Here is a 17,633-nt window from a genome sequence, read left to right on the forward strand (position 1 = left end):
ACAAGGAAGAAAAATAGTATTTTGAAACTCTCTGTGCAATATCATGATACTGAAAACTCAGAGTTCTTAACATTTAGCCCAAGCAACTCCTTTGCAGAAGAACAGAATTAAGTGATCTACCTGAGGTCAGTGGTTGGTTAAGAAAACTTGTCAACAGCCTGCCCTGCTCAGGAAGCCTCCTGCTCACCCCAGCCTCTGAACCCAAATCAGTGGGGAGATGACAAAAATTTCTAACACATCCCCTGACTGCCATGGGCAGTGCAGCAGAGTCCGCCAGCAACCTTGCTGGTTTATTTCCCCTCACCTGATCCACCATGGCAGCATTTGGTGCTGAGTTCCAGCTTATCGGTCTGGTGAGAACAGCAAGGCAGGACCCCACACAGTGGATCATACATCCTTCTTCCAGCTCAGAAACCACGCTGTTTTAACTGTCTCACTTTGCCCCCCAGTTTTACTTGAACCCCGTTCCCAATTTACAGCTAATAATACTAATGTCACATCACCCTGAGGGCTACAAGCTCCTCAGGGTAGAAACCCTCTTCCCCTTTACCCTGCAGCAGTCTCTGACCTTGGTAAAGCTCCACAGCCACTACCAGTAACACAAACCATCATTCAAACTTAAACACATCCTGGTGCCAGCAGTCTCTCAACTGGAGACAGGCAGCACTACAATGGGGCTGCACAGAGGGGTTAAGAAGCTCTGCTGAAAAGGGATGCAAACAAGGACTCCAGGCTCTGAGCAAGCACACTCTGCCATACAAAAGGTGAGCATCACTTGTGAGCAAGAGCTGTCTGGCTGAGTATACTGCCTTTGTTAACAGAGAAGGCTGCATGATGGAGTGGGCTAATTAACTGCATTTTACTTGGGGAAACCCAGGCTTAAATCCTGGCTCTTGTCACAGTTGAAAATGAATTTAGGGACCAGAATAAAGGCCAAGATAATTTATTTTCTACAAAATCATCAAATAGTTGCCCGTCCCCTGACAGAGAGTGCCAGAATTCTATGTGAGGCCACTACTGCTTATGCAGTTATTTCTCAAATATTAAAGTTACTGACTGACTGCTGTGAGTGGTGATCCTGCTATCCATGCTGCTTAGCTGGACTGAGCACCCCAACGTGATGAAACTCACCATCCAACATGGCCTGTGCTTTGTGATGCAGTGCCATATGGGTTGCAGGTCCTGCAGGGAGGGGACATCAAGCCTGGCAGGATTTACAATTCAATTTTCATATGGAGATATTTATCCCTTAACTTTGAAGAACTAAAGCACAGCTCTGGTGTAACTCTAGTTACTTCACTGGAAAACCACTAGGACTGGTTGTGGTCCAAGGGAGCTGAGGGTAATTTCCCCACTTCCTCCCAGCTGAAGGCTGCCCAGCAGAGCCAGGAGGGAAGCAAGTACTTTCCCCATAAAGTAATTCACTATTTTTATCTTGCTAAGAAAGTTTTTTCATTTGGAAACTAAAACTCCTGCTTCAGAAAGAAGCTAGGCACCCTCTTCCTTTCTGATTTACACCACTGAAGTGTTCATCTAATCAAATCAGCCATTTTTTCTGAAAGGAATCATTGTGGAAAAAAATCAGAACAGCAGACCAGCTCCTGAAGGTCTCCAGGCAAGAAGTAGAGATAAATCACATTCCTGACCCTGAAGGTGGCATGTTCCTTCATACTACTGTTTGCGTCACCTCACCCATCTCAAAGGAGAGATCCCTGGCGTCAGAGCACTTCTGAGAGCAATATACTTAATGTGTAAGCAGCAGCTAATGATAATGAAGAACAGTTTTGGGCACAATATTCTGTTCTACCAAAGTATGGGGTAAGTGCTTCTGAAGTGCCATCACCCTCCTTTTTCTTTCTCTCTCAAAAAAGAGACAGCCTCCAACATCCTCAGCTACCTGCACAACTGAATTTGGGCAGGAAGACACAATGGAGGTCAAAAGGAGCATGGAAACATTTTCTGAAGCAGCTTCCAGCACATAATGCTCCAGCATACAGCACAGCTCAGCAATACAGCACCTTTCATCTGCACCAAGCAGGAGACCCAGACACTTAACCCTCCAACACAACAAAGTGAGGGGTGGGTGTTGTCATCACAGCAGGGTTTTACACCAAGCCAAAGGTTTGTGTGGGAGGCTTCCCTTGAACAGCAGAAGAGGAAAGCTTAAGTCAAACTTCTATCCAAAAAGTCAGGCTCAGTCAGAAGACTCCCATGAACTGGAGCAGCAGCCACAGTGTCCTGGGGCCCACAGAGAACTCAGGGACCAGGAGGTCCCTGCTCCCAGGCACAGCGAGATTCCCACGGCCAACCCAAATTCTGCAAATAAGGGCCACGCATCTCCCTCCACTGTTATCTTTAAATCCTCTTTACTCTGCAGAGCTATTCTCCACCCTCCTTCCCTTTTAATCAGCCCTGACCTACAGATGTCAGCCTCATTTCGGCTAAGTCAACACAACTGCCACATCTAGGATGCTGTTACAGGGAAAAAACCTTACACTCCTGGCTGGATTCCAGAGTCTACTTCTTGGTCTAGACCTGACCTCGTTCCTTTTCTGCAAGCTTAATCCTACACCTTAAGGGCACAGGGAACACACAGTGACTCCAATGTGGGCCTGTCTGTGCTGTCTCCCCTTCAGCCTGCAGAGACTCTTTTGATCACCCTACACAAATACCAACCATTATTGACAGGAGGCTCCCTCAGAACTGATTGTTCTTAAAAACCACACATGTTCAAAAGCCAAAAAGCAAACAAAACACACAGTACTTTCTGAAAGCTGAATCCTTACCCTAGAGCTCACCCAACGGGACATGACCCTTAAATCAATGGTCCCCAAAATTTCCTCAGAAGCAGCTCTGGCCTCACACTGAAACCATAGCCAAGTTTGGTATATCCAGCTTCATCTAAAGGTTAGAATGAAAAAAAATATTTTATTTCCAGTGCCTCTGTCATGGGCAGGAATACCTTCCACTAAAACAGGAAGGTAAAAAAAAGGGCTTTGCTCAAAGCCCTATCCAACCCGGCCTTGAGCACTTACTCATCCTTCGTCAGAAACACAAGTCAGGACACCAGCTGAACACAAAGGACTTCAACCAGGTACCACAGCACCTTACCAGGCACAGCTCAGTGACCTGCTGCAGTGGTACAGTCAAAGAGCAAGCTGGCTCCTCTGCCACACGTGGTGGTCCCTGCTGTCCCTATTCTATGTGGCCAATATGCAGGAGGCACAGGCTAGAGATGGATGGACAACAGCTTGTCCTGTCTTGCCCAAACACACCATACAAATAGGGTATCAACACTGAGTGGGATCCAGCTCCTGCCTTGTGATCCAGATCCTCCTCCACCTTGTGACCCAAAACCCTCACATATCAGTAGCAGCAGTGGGAATATCAAACCACAAATAAGGTTTTAGTAGCTAATTTGTTATCTGCTTATTCCAAGAAGGCAGCTAGCTGCGGATTCAACCTTCAGGCAACAAGGCAGGTTTTTGTTAGCTCTCAAAAACATTTGCACAGTGCTTTGTTAAGTGTTTGTGGGCGATGTTCAAAATCCCAATTATCTGCATCTGACACGATGCTGAACCAATACTCTCCTAATTCACAGGAGCTATAAAAGCAGAACTCCATCAAGGCTAGGAAGAGCCTTTGGATCAAATTGTCTGAACTCTGAAACAGTCCTTGACTATGTGCTGCAAGAAATCCTCCATACAAACACACCTTTCATATTATGGGAGGAAGAGGGGAGGGAGAGAAGAAGAGATTAAAACCAAAAGCCAGATCCTCAGGTAACAGAAAAATCAGAGGTTCTCCCTCAGTTTACATTACCACAGATTTGAGCCAAAGGTGCTTTTAAAGTCCTTTTATGAAATATTTTAATTTTTCTACCTGCTATGTGTACAAGCTAGGCAGTGCTTTTCAGACAAATTATTTATTCAGCTTTACAGTGACTAACCTGAATTTCCAGACTGCTTCAAAAGAAAAACTGAAGCATTTCTTTACAAAAGGCAAAGAGCATTAGATTTCCTCCCTCCTTGTTTTTCCTTTTTTTTCTCCATCCCTCAGCTGAAACATCTCCACCTCTCATCTAATAAATAAACAAATTATGTATCTTTCCATAAAAATATGATCTTACCTTCACCTCCATGCCAAAAATGTGCTGACAATTTTTTTTCTTTTTTCTTTTATTTTCTTTGCTGATGCCGCTTAAAATGGAATAAATTCCTTTCCTATTTTATTAAATTGATTTTTCAGTTTAGCTACATACATTAAAAAAACCCAGCAAGTCTTACATCACTGACTGCAGTCTTACAACCTGGAATAAACTGAACACCATGCTGAAAAGCATGGGATTACCATGGGCTTGGCATTAGTGGGATCCCCTAGGAGAAACAGCCACAGCCCAAAGGAAATTACAGGGTCAGTGAAAGTGGCCAGCCTGTTGCATGAACTGCCTCAATGTTACTCCCCAATAAGTAAGTAGCATCACAACACTTACACACAATTAAGGCTTTAATCCAAGCCATCAAATGAAGGACCAGTTCCAAAGGGCATGGACTCACCAGGATACACTTCCTGGCACCCAGGGTAGGTGTCCTGAGGACAGGGAGCTCAGGTAGCACACAGCTCTCTTCACCATGCCTTCAATATGTGCCTGCCACAGGGGAAGCAAAGTCACAAACAGCAGGTCTGGTTTAAGGCAAGGTTTAAGGTTCCTTAACTGTATTTCATCAGCAGTAAGCTCCACTTCTGCGATGTGCAGGGCAGATGTACATTTCCTTGGGTGGAAATGCCCTCTACTCAACCCAGCCTAAGACCTTCACTTACACGGGGCTGTGATTAGGGGATTCAGGTCATAAGCAAGCAGATCTCACGTTTTAATTCTCTCTCTCTCTCCCTTTGGTTGCCTGGATCTACAGGATGAGCAACATCACATTCCTACAGAGCTAAGCTTGCGTGCAGCAGCTCTCTCCCTCAGAGGAGGGAAATGCACGAGGCTGATCATGATAACCTCCCACCCAAAGATGTCTGATGTGCCACAGCACTCCTTCCCCACATTGAAAGCTCCAAACAACAATCTAAAGCCAGTCTTGCCTCCTCACCTCCACAATCCAGCCAACAATACTGCATCAAATTCATCAATACCATTGCATTTGTTACCTCCCCTATGGTAAACCATTCAGAAAGTTGTGCATCCAAAACTACAGCAGCCTGCACCCTCTCACACTCTTTCAGTTTCCTCCTAAAATCACCCTGCTGAGAACATCTTTGGCAACACAACAGGTTCAAGACCATCCCAAAACCACCCACAAAAGGATACCAGATTGCAGCCCTTGTTTCACTCTCCTGTAAGCATCTTGCAGGATTAACCCCTTGCTAAATGATCTGGGACTACAGCAACACAATCTCAGATTTGCTATATATTTGTGGCAGCTTTCACTACCTGCAGATGCTGTCCAAAAATACAGGAGAAAAATGTGTGCCCTTGGGAGCTCAAAGTATAAAGGCAGAGGTCAGGAGAAACACTCTGTTCTTATTAATGCAGTTCTACAGAGAGCTGGGAAAAAAAAAGAAGCCACGTCTGTATGCTTCTCAGAAGCAGATTATGTTTAATAATACAAAGATTACCGACATTAAATGAATTTAAATTCATTCTTCTATCATTCAGAATATTAAGGTTTTTTACCTTCCTCCCAGAATCACTCCCATTTGTAGTCAGATTCACTTTCTGCCTATCACAAAGTTATTATATTTGGACAATAATCACAACAGTGGACTTCTCCCCCTTGACAGTTTTGTTGTATTAGGAGTCTTACAAAAACAAGTATCTGTAGCATTACTTTAATCTAAAAAAAAAAAAAAGGAAGATAGGATGCTTAAAACTGCTGCATAAATCTCTGAATATGCTTCTGCAATCCTAATGGGTTCTTTGCCTATCAACAGGCAAGGGGAAAGTCTCACTTGTGCTGTAGTAGTGTCACTCCTGCAGCCAGAACAATGGTGCTCAGCCCTGGGCTCTGCAGGAAGAGGGAGCTGGCACCCACCAGTGTGGAACATGCCACAACACCAGCACGTGTCACAGGCACATGGGACCAACAAAAAAGTGTCTGTTGCTGGTGACCAAAACTTGATTTTAAATTCCAGTTGCTCCCCCCTACTAATGTTCAGATTCAAGCTGAAGACACTGCTCTGTACCACCCCACTAGGAATTGAATGGTTTTACAGCCAACACCAGCAAACTGAAGATGAAGCACAGTAAGAGCAGCAAAGCCAAACACAGATTTATTTTCATGAGAAAAAACTCCTTTTGAAATTTAAGTTCCAGTTCAACTCTAAAATCCCTCTCTCCCCAGTCATCATGACACTAACAGAGAAGTACCTGAGGATGCTCAAGAGAAAACCATCAGACAAGCAAGTCACCAGTCACGTGTTTGCTGCTGAGCATCACGAATGACTGCGCAAAAAAAGCGACTCACAAGTGTTTGAATCTACATTTTACTGAGAGAAAGGAAACCTCATGTCAAAAACCTGCAAATCACTGCCAGTCAGTCCCAAATCTGGCATGCTTGGCTGGTCTGTGGCATTCCCTACTTGCTCTCCTGGTCCCTACACTGGGAAGTCAAGCCAACACATCCCCACACCTACAAAACCTGAATCAGTGGGCAGTTGTCTGAAATGTTGTGTGTGGTGAATTGCCACTGCATGAGATCAGTGCAACTCAACTGTCCAGTCCTTTTGTTTCAAAAAGGGAATTACTGCTGCTAAAAGGCACCTGCCTTAGCTCACGGCCTTATGCAATGGATGCTCTAAGCATTTTTTAATTAAATCAGTACATAATTATTAGAGTGTTTTACTGAACCAAAAAAACCCAGCACTTTGCAAAGGGCTGCTAGAGACTGACTCACCTCACCCATGCAGACTCTCTCCTGCAGCACTGGGCATCCTCCAGCTCTGCTTTCACCACCTTTTCCAGCTGACCCAAGCACAGGCTGCATTGGCCAAGTATCATTCCTGCCCTCTCCCTCAGCCATGACAAGCATCCATGACAAAGCAGAGGAAAGAGGAGAGCAGCAGTGAGAAAAGAGAACACACCTTTCAGTGCTAAAAAACATGAAGTGCCTGAAGGAGCAGGCTTAGCTCCTCCTGGCACCCATGAATCCAAGAGCACTGAGCACAGCCTGGGAGCTCAAGCAGCGAATGGCTCTGCCTTGGCAATGTCCCATTATCAAGAGGTTTCTACCTCTTGTCCCAAATCCACACATTCCCCACAAGATGTTCCAAGACCTAGGGGAAAACTTTTTCATGTAAACTGGCATGCAAAATGGTGTCACCACCCAACTAGGGGCACCTACAGACAGTCTCTGCATGTGGGCTGAATTTAGAAATCTAGGTATCTCCAGAAAAACAAGTGGGTGGCACTGTACAGAAAATAAATAAATCTGTTATTAAACACATGAGAAGCTTCCCTGTACCTTATTAATAGATCTCAAGGTCTTGTCAGAAGGACAACCTCCCATCTAACAGAGGACACAAAATGAATTTGGCATTTGGCAACAGCACCCTCATTCCAACCTTGGTACCTGAGCATCAGCTACTGAATGAGTCATATTACAACACAGTCACCAGAGCTGGAAAGTCCCCAACCCAGCAGGTCTTTCCCTTCAGCAAGGTTCATAAAACCTCATGCAGAATCCGCCCTACACGCCATATTCATCTCCACAGTCTCAGAAGAAATGTGGATCACAGCTACTCCACCCACGCTACTCTGCAGACCCTGAAAATCATGATGAAGGTGGTCAGTCATGTGAGAGAGTCATCCAGGAGAGGTGCCCTGGGCAGACTGGTCCAAGGGAGTGTGCAGTGCAGGCATGGGGAAGAGTGGGGATAACCTGCCTGCACTTGAGAGCAAGGGGGAGAGGCCAGTTGCACCCAGAGGCAGCAGGGGAGCTGTCACCTCACTGAGGAGATGCAGGAAGGAAGGGGCTCACTGTTCATCCTGCAGGAGAGCAGCCCACTCTGGTTTCTTTATTTACATGACCTGAAGTGCAGCTTCCTCAAGCACCTTGTGAAAGGTGCTGCTTCATTAGCCAGACCACGCCTGGGCACTTGGGACACCGCCAACCTCAGCTCGTTACCAAGGCTCTGCTTAACAAAGGGCATTGAGGTTGTCACACCAAGTGCTTCACTGAGTAATTAGTCAAGCCAAATTCATCAGTGATGGACTTGGAACAAGCAGAGTACACGGAATGGAGGTGTATGTCTGTGGATCCAGGAGCCAAGTGCAAACACAAGGTGGAGATGCCAGTGCCAAAACCTGAGCAGTCTAAGGGCATGAAGGCTTCACAAAACACCTCTGCACTCTGCCTTCCTCAGTCAGATACAACTCCAGCATCTGGAGGCTTGAGAGAAAGGAGGATAAACCACCTGTAGCCCTGTGGACGGCCCTGTGCTACTGTTTCTTTTTTGTACTTCAAAAATAACTTCACTGAAATGTATCCGAATGCAATACAAGCCCCCTGGGCCAGCATTGCTTATTACTATTCATATAAAAATGTTCAGACTATTAAGGAGCCCACTGATACCTGGTATGGCCATAAAAAGATTTATCCATCCTGACTTGCTGGCTCCAGAGTAGGAGATCCTACAACTGAGCAACTTAGGAAGAGTGACCAGGATGGATTAAGAGTTTTGACCAGATTTTGGTGAGAGAAATCCAAACACCTCTGCTGCCCAACCAGGGCAGAGCCCAAAGAGCCTAATTCTTTCTTCTCCATCAGTTTTGCACCCTATGGCCTGTGGTAACATTTGCATGCTGTGGACTAACCCGGTGCTCTGGAGAACAGCTCCCAGCAGTCAGCCACGGCTCAGAGCTTGTCCCTTACCAGGCAGGATGTCCTATCAATGAGATGGGGATGTTTAACAGCTCACCATTCCAGCCCTTAGGACCACTTCAACAACTGGTCCATCAACCCACACAGGCTCCTCCCAGCATCACAGACCTGCATTGTACAACCACACCTCACCACCACGCAGCCCCAGAACCTTCCACCAAAACATTACCAAACGCTTCACAAGCACTAATGAATTAAACCCAAGCACATCCCAATTAACTCCAGGAACAGAGAAGCAGGCTGAAGTGTCCCCATCTCCCTGCAAGCCTACTGAGGAGCCAGGCATGGCAGACAGACCTGCCAGCTCTCTCCCTCTGCTCAGCTACAGACTTGTGAGATATTTCAAAGGCTCTTTCCAAAACAGAGGGAAAGGAGAAAAAAGAAAACGCTTTCTGTTTTCCTTGAAAAGCAGGTCGTGCAACAAAGAAAGCACTAATAAAGGTTTCACCGTCCAAATTAAAAGTCAAAGGCAGCAATGAAGTGTCTCTGAAATATAAGAAACACATTGTGCATGGTGTAAAATTTATTGCTGCCTAGCAGAACGAAGCCAAACGTCTTAATATGGAAAAACACCGCTTCTTTTGACCCAAACAGATTGGGAACAGGAAGTAAAAACAAATCACCCAGCTGCGGCCTCCCCACACTGAGAGGAGCAGCAGCCAGTGTTTCCTGCCCACCCTCGCCCTGTCCATGGCTGCCAAGGGCTGCACACTGTTTGGTCACAGGCAGCAATCCCACCTACAACAGACAGTTTGTTACTAAAGCTGTTGAAGGCAAGATCAGGCCGTTATTGAAGGGGATTCAGCTGGGAAGAGCCAGGAAAATGAAACTGCAGGAATCACCCCAAATGCTGCATCCATTTGCAAACTGCACAGGTACAGACTCCCCTGCAAGGAGATTCTCCTTCTTTCAGTGGCTCTCTACATTTTCACCGGCCAAACTCCTGACTCAGGACAGGCATATTTCAAGAGTTAATTTTGGTTTGACTACATCATCACCAACAAACGCTGAGAAATGAAGTCAAGCCTCAATTGGCTCAAAACATAATTGCATTTCTCTTAAATAATAGCTTTGCATTATTTCTTTTTTTTTTTTTTTTTGAGCTCGTGCATATTACGTTCTAATTATATTTTAAAGCTTTCATTTGCAGCTCCAGGAATAACCCAGAAAGACATACAGATGAGCTAATTTTCAAATCATCACTTGACGAAGGACATGAAGCTTTAAAAAAAGTGACAGATAGACCAAAGGACTTGAAAAAAAAAAAAGAAACATGCAAAACTGAAAGTCCAATATCTCTTTTTTTAAAGCCAGTAACTCAGTGCCAAAGAGAAAGGCTTTAAGACCTCAGCAGAGCAAACGCTGAATATCACATACGTAATGCAGCAGAAAATGCCATTTACACAAATGCTACACACTGAACAGCAGCTCAGAACCTGGTATTCTGACTAAAATTCTGCTTTCAGCAAATCTCATAAGTATAATTTTTATCAGCTCAAGCAGATTTTTCCTACAAGATTTTAAAAGAATACATGCCAGGTGTAGAATACTTCATAAGAAAGAATTAGATTTTTGCCTTGCGTGATTTTTAAAAAAAAATTTTTATATATATATAATAGCAACCAGCAAATTACAGCCATTAGTACAACACTGCCTTCACAGCAGATCTATGACAGCATTACCAAAGGCAAAATTTCATCCAACAACACTTCTGGATAACACAGACATCTGCAGAACCAAGGGGGGGGAAATGCACATAAGCATGCACAACCACACATTTTGTGCATTACCATCCCAGACTTTTACAAGGATGGGTGCTTTGTGCCACTGCTCTGCAAGACAGTACCCTGAGCACGCACAAGGGTAAGGTACACTCTCCTGCACACAGCGACCTCCAGTCCTACCTCGTGTTCTTTTAAATCCCTCACCTTCGTGCTCATAAATACAGCTTTGGCAGAGGAGCTGCACTGCAAGGAAGGAAACTCACCCCATACTCCTGTTACAGTGCTACATGAAATCCTCCCTCTGCCCCAGCAAGCTCCCAGCAAAAATATCCAAGTTTATCATGCCGAGAAAGAACAGTAAGTGGGAGTCCGAAAAGGCAGTCAGAAGTACCGCCAAAAAATCAGAGCTCTTTCTCAAAAAAAGGCCCTCCCTTAGGAAGCCTGCCAATCAAACCTGATCACGAGGCTGTTTTCCGAGGGTGAATAGAGTTCTTATTGACACAGCTTATGTCTGCAGCATGCAGCCCTCCACAAGGCTTTCAAGAGCAGATCGGATTACACAGACACATTCTCTCTGATTTTATGCATTCAGAAGCCCTCAGACATAAAATACCCGGCTCAGAAGGCCACTGCTTTTTCAGCTTGCTATCGGCCTACGTGCTTTTACAAAAAACAGCCCAGGCAAACAGATCCTGGCACCTTTACTTGGGCTCCCAATGCCCTCACCCTCACTCAGCAGGGCCTTATAATTTGCAGGCCAAGCCACAGATTTGCTTCATGTGAATAATACAAGACGACTCATTCCCATGGTGAGTACTTAGCATCAAAATGAGAGAAGGGAAAAAACAAATATCTGCTGACACCATTTAAAATGGGAGACGATAACATCGCTCTGGGTAGACAATCCTTCCTGGAAGATGGCATGGAAAAAGGGGAGGATACACACCTTTTAAAAGAACAACTGCACTCCACAGCTTAGCAGGGAAGAGGTGACCAGCTGCAAAAGCATCACAAGCACAAATTCAGGTAAATCATCTATCCAGGGGTAGCAATTTGCACACATGGAAATCTGGAGAATACAAACTAAAAGGATCCATTTATACAATTTCTATACTTAGGGGGCACAATAAGGAATTCCATTTCAGCAGCAGACACAGATGGAAAGCTGGGAAACCCGTGGTGTCGTATTAGAGGTGAACAGAGAATTACAAAATGTTTTATTATAAATGCTCCAGCTTAAAGGCTGAATTTCAGCAAAAGAGACAAGTCTGCTTAAATCATATGACAAATTAGAACCTGAGCACTGCCCTAGAGATGGATGCATGCACTGCCCAAAGGTCTGAAACTAAAAAAGAAGCTCACAGCACTGCCCCCCCTTTCAAAAACCAGTCTAAAAAGCAAACCAGTGCATTACACATGGGTAAGTGGATCCCTATCACCTAAAAAGGAACTCCTGCATCAACTCAGCCACACTGAATTGAAACTTCTCAATGAAATATTACATATGGCAAACACGGAAAATCAAGCAAGCTTGAGCTTCAGAGCTTTTAAGGGATTTTAAGAGCAAACACACACTGTTCAATAAAGACATCCTCTCTTCCCTGCTTCCAGGCTGCAGTCGCTCCCCAGCCAAGATTTTCTAGCATTCTGCAGATTTTTCTCACATTTTCCTGATGGCTGCTAGGAGGCTGGAGCTGGGCAATGAAAATGCAAGATGCCATGTCTGTCTGACATGGCAGTTCTTTGGTGGGATGTCTGCACTGTTCTCAAAGCCCACCAAGAGAGTCATCACTCCTATGACTACCTTTGAATATTGAGATCTAAGGAAACTGTGCTTTGCAGTGCTCAGCCTCCCTCTCAATGAGCAGCCTCATGTTTCTAGTACTCAGTTTCCACATGTGCCTTCTGGTATGTTCATGGTCCAAAAAGTTTGCTCCTATGAATGCTCCATGTTCTTTCCCAACACATCTGAGTCATGCAATCATTCACTCTACTAACAAAGCCAAGCTGTAACCACCAGCACAGAAAGGGTGTCCTACTGTGGGCATCAGTCACCAAATCCCAGCTGTAGATTCATCATCTTCACGTGTGCCTGCATTAGCCACAAAGAGAATTTTCATTTGCTTTCAGGCTCCTGACTGAGCTGCAGGCGCTGGTGACTAGGCCAGCCATGGTTTCACTTGTGCCTTAGGAAGATCCAGACATTAGCAATGCAGCTATGCCATGGCCCAGCCTCCTCCTGTCCTGCCCAGGGCCCCCCAAGTCCTTGTGCCAACACAACCATTTTGGTGGCCACATGGAGAAGCTGAGTGATGGCTAAAATGAGTGTCCATTTTTTTCTTGTTATTCTGCAAGATTATTCTTAAATTACAAGGATGAAAGAGACTGGAGGAAAAGGCCAGAAGCAGGACCACTTCCACAACAGCACCAGCTTCAAAACTGATTTGCAAGCTATGCTGCAAAAAGCACGAAAGCCATCCTCTCTCTCTGCAATCACAAGTTTTTGAGTTGCACTTTGAGATTCCCTTAAATGTGCAGAACAGCCCCTCAAAACTTCACATGTGATGGCATAAGTGCAAAATTCTAAGCTCCACATATTCCTCTTGCCAAGATGGGACAAGCACAGGAGAAAATTTCTAGGTCTGTAAAATTCTAAGAATAACGTGTAAGGCTTATGCCAGCCATTGCCCAACACAGCATAAGAGGGCAGAGCAGGCCCCCACTGATGTGGAACTGGGCATAAAAACCACTATAAAATCCTCTGTGTGGATTCAACATCACAGAGGGACAACTGCCCAGCACTCCTACTGTCAGTGACCTTCCTGCAGCACGTGGTCCAGCACTTGAGGGAGGAATGACAGGTCTAGATCTACTCCCTCTTTCCCCATGTGGGTCCCTCACTCCCTCACAGCAGTAGAAAGGATGTGGCACCCTGAATTCTGCTGACCTGCTCAGATGCTGCAGGAGGCTGAGCAGGACAATTTAGCTCCACAGCACTGTGGAGCTAATTTCCTTGCTGACCACCAGGTCTGCTTTGGGCCCCTGCCAACACATCCCAAAAGGCCCATAAGGCAGCACCAGATCTGCAGTGGCCACACAGCTGTAAACAGGCTGAACCAGGTGCACACATAAAATTCAGCTGCTCCTAGGAAAGCCAACTGAGCCCAAAGTAGACGGCTCCTCCTCCTGTTATCACCACATCCCATAATACCTAGAAGCTTCAGCACAGTCCATTGTCTTTGAAAAAGAAACACTCAAAACACTGAAATAGTTCTTAAAACTTTTCTGGGCCATCTCTACTTTAAAATGACTTCATTTAAATATGTGCCATGTCTATATATATACACACACACACACCAGGGGAAATCAGCACCCGTGAGCAGAGCTGGTGCCCACACACTGTACCTCTGCACAGCCTCCAGGTCTGCCTGTGCAGCTCCACACCAGAACAACCCTACAGCAATCCAGAGCTGCCTGAAGCTGCCCCAGGAAGATCCTGCCCCACTGGCAGGAGCACTGAAAAGACCACAGTCTGCAGGCTCTCCACCAGAGCAGGCTCTCCACCAGACTTGCTAACACTCATCTTTCTTGGGGTATGGAGAGTAATGGGGGCAGGGAAGTTTTAAGACCAAATTACAGAGTCCTTTACGTCCTTCACTTCTGCATGAAGCTGAACCTCCAAGTCGCCCCTTCAGGATTTAGTCCCTCCCAGGACTGACATGCATGATTTGGATGTTCTTTAGTAAATTAAGCTCCAAGGAGCAGGACTGTGCCCTGTAAGGCTTTTCTCCAACCTAGAGAGCAGCACTATTGCAGCCTCCACATAATACCTTAACAGCAAAACACCCGCAAGGAGGACCCATAGGGGGAAAACATCTCTGCAACCCCATGGAAGCTGCTCTGTGGAAACTTTAACTGCATTACTTCTGCTTCTGTATAATCCCAGAATAACTAGCTTAATTCAGACTGATGCAACGCAGACACCCGATAGTTTCAACATGGTATAGACTATAACCTCACTCTAATTACAGGATCATGTTACATGTCCAACAACTGCTGCAATTTGCCTGATACACCCCAGCCGAAAATTGCTCATCCCACCTCTTACTCTCTTACTTTTTGGCAACCTTTGAATGGAAGCAGGGATACCTCACAACACCTCAGCATCTAACACACTCATACCCCAAGCCCCATAAAGATTAAGTCATTATTTCCTTGCAGTAACAAAGGCAATGACTTCCATCAGTGCAGAATAAACTAGTTTTAGGCACATAGCACAGACACGACACTACTGTTCCTACACTTCTCTATGCACACGAAATATAGGATTACAGCTAAGAGCCACAACACCAAGAAATCCCACATCACTCCCCGAGCCCGGCGCTGATCACACACGGAGCCTATCTGAGCAAGAGGGGAGTTTTCACAGGCAAAAGCTGCAGGACCAGACGGTCGGACTTTCACTACCTCAAAGGCAGGGGGATATTCCTTACAGCAGCGCACGTCTTGCCTTTGAGCTCAAAGCTGCATCCGCGGCTCCCGCTGCCATGAAACGGGAAGGTTTTCTCCCCGCAGCCGCTCGCCCGCGCCTGAGCCGAATGTTAACAGGTCTGTGCCCCGCGTCAGCTCCGCCACCGCCTCATGCTCGGCCGGGGAATGCTCCGCTGCCCGGGCGGACGAGCTGTCCGGCCATGGCTCGGCGATGATTCAGCAAGGGGGTGGCTCCCGGTGAGAAGGCACACCTCCTGCGAGCTGTCACACCGCGGGGCCGGGGCAAAATGGGAGAGAGAACTTGCTCTGTCTATCATGGCTGCACTTTTCAAAATGCGTAACCTGGCCTGGTAGGGGCGAGGGGGGCGACGGGGAGAGGCGGGGAGGGTGTGTGTTTCCATCAGCAGGCACACGGGAATAATTGAAGGAAACATCTCGAGGCTTTTACTGATGGCACAAGTAAATGAAGGAAAAGAAGAAGAAAGAAAGGAAAAAAAAAAAAAAAGCCAGACACTTTGGGAGCCAGCATCAACTTCGCCAGGCTGTGTTCTTTGTTTCTAGGCAGACTCCAGTGCGGTGGCAAGAATGAACAAATGCGCATGTCTTCATAAGAGTCAAAAAAAAAAAAAAAAAAAAAAAAAAAAAAAAAAAAAAAAGGAAAGAAAAAATCCCCCCTCCCCTCCGGCCCCTCTCCCGCCGCAGCGGCGGCCGGAGCCCTCCGGAGAGTTTGGGCTGCTTTTCCAGAACTAAAACTCCGCTTCCCGCTACTCCGAGCAGGGGTTTGCCACGCTTCCAGGAGTCTGGGGGTACGGCAGCGCCTGCCACACTTTCGGCTGCAAAAATTAGTTCTGGTGTGGGTTTTGTGAAATGTTTTTTTTTTTTTTCCTATTAAAGAACGGAACGCCGCCCCCGCCACGCTCCTACCGCGCCAGCCGCCCTCCGCAGCCGCCCGCCGGAGCGGAGCGGAGTCCGGGCCCGCTGCCGCCGCCAGACAAAGGAGCGATGCGAAGCCGCGCCAGCACCCGCGGCCAGCCCGCCTGCGCTCCCGGGACAGCCGCCCGCGGGACCGGGACCGGGACCAGCCGCCGCCGCGCCCCCTCCCCGGAGCGCGCCCCCCGTCCCAGGGCGCCCGCGGCTCGGGGGGGCACCGAGCGCCCCGCGGCCGCCCCGGCCTTACCTCGCAGCGGCAGCGGCGCTCGCAGGCAGCGGCGGCCGCTCCGTGCCACGCGCGGCGGCGCGGGGCGAGCCACGGGGGCCGGTTTAGCGCGGGGGCCGCCTGCGCGCCGCCATTTTAACGCCTCCCGCCCGCCCTCCGCCCCCCTCACCCCCCTCTCTCCGCGGCCACGCGCGGCGTGGAAATGCCACTCAGCGTCCCCCCTCGTCCTCCCCGTCCCCTCCGCCCACGTCCCCGCCGTTACATTGACGCAGCGGCTCCTGGTCGCCGGGCCCGCCGTGGCGGAGCTATAGCAGCAGGGCAGCAGCAGCAGCCGCCGCCGTCGTGGCCCCTCCGCCGCCGCCTCCCGCCGCCGGGCGCACATGGTACGCTCCGGGGCCGCGCCGCGCCGCGCCCCGCCGGCCGCGCGCGCCGCCCGGCTGCTGCCATGGCAACCGCCCCGCGACCCCCGCCCCGCCGGGACCCGCGGGACGCGCCCCGGGGCCGCCGCTCCCGCCGCTGGCCGCGATGCCCGGACGCCTCCCGGCACCCGCACCTCTGCCCGGGCACCTCCCGGCACCCGCACCTCTGCCCGGCCGCTGTACACGGAGCCACCGCGCTCCCGCACAGAGCCCACCTGTCCCCAAAGCCGCCGCCACCTGCTGAGCGGCTGCATCGCCACTGTCCCCAAGGCACCGCCATACCTCCCTGCCGTGTCTCCTCCACCCCCAGCTATCATCACAGCTCCCTGGCGTCTCCTCGCCATCCCCAAGGCCACCATCGCATCTCCCTGACATGTCCCCTGTATCCCTGAAGCCACCATTACACCTTCGAGGCCCCGCTGTCCCCAAATCCACCGTGACATTCTCCCACGGAGAGGCTGCATCCCTACTGTCCCCACATCACCATCACGTATTCCTGCTGTGTCCCCTCTGTCTCCAAAGCCACCATCATACATTCCCACTGTATCCACCCTGTTCCCAAAGTCACTATCACATGTCCCCACTGTGTCCCTGTTGTCTTCTTGTTGTGTCTCCACTGTCCCCAAAAACACCATCACATCCACCTTCTAAGGAGCTGTAATCCCACTGTCCACAAAGCCATCATGATACCTTCCCGCTCTGTACCCTTAGTCCCCAAAGCCACTATCACAGCCCCCTGATGAGGGGTTGAATCCCTACTGTCCCCAAACCACAGTCACATATCCCTGCTGTGTCCTTTCTGCCCCCAAAGCCATCATCACACCTTCTTGTGTGTCCCCACTGTCCCCAAAGACACCATTACGTCCACCTGCTGAGGGGCTGCATCCCCACTGTTCACAAAGCCACCATCTCATCCCCCCCATTGTGTCCCTGCTGTCCCAAAGTCACCATCACATAC

At 48.2% G+C, this 17,633-nt stretch overlaps 1 protein-coding gene across 11 annotated transcripts in view; it reads right to left on the reverse strand.

The window, feature by feature from the left end:
• Positions 1-16,651, reverse strand: part of MBNL3 (muscleblind like splicing regulator 3) — a 92,500-nt gene extending 75,849 nt beyond the window's left edge. For 2 of the 11 annotated variants that reach the window (XR_009488281.1, XM_059859419.1), the window contains exon 1: positions 15,077-15,329. Coding sequence is in view for 2 of the 11 variants with exons in the window: in XM_059859424.1 (XP_059715407.1) it covers positions 16,519-16,638 (120 nt within the window). In the remaining 9 variants the exon portion in view is untranslated. Of the gene's footprint in view, positions 1-15,076; positions 15,330-16,277; positions 16,373-16,518 lie in introns of those variants that run through there. The other 9 variants (XM_059859424.1, XM_059859420.1, XM_059859421.1 and 6 more) reach the window with 9 other exon arrangements.
• Positions 16,652-17,633: the final 982 nt, after the last annotated feature.

The sequence above is a fragment of the Haemorhous mexicanus genome, chromosome 14 (assembly GCF_027477595.1).
Source record: "Haemorhous mexicanus isolate bHaeMex1 chromosome 14, bHaeMex1.pri, whole genome shotgun sequence".
In the NCBI taxonomy this organism is placed as follows: Eukaryota; Metazoa; Chordata; class Aves; order Passeriformes; family Fringillidae; genus Haemorhous; species Haemorhous mexicanus.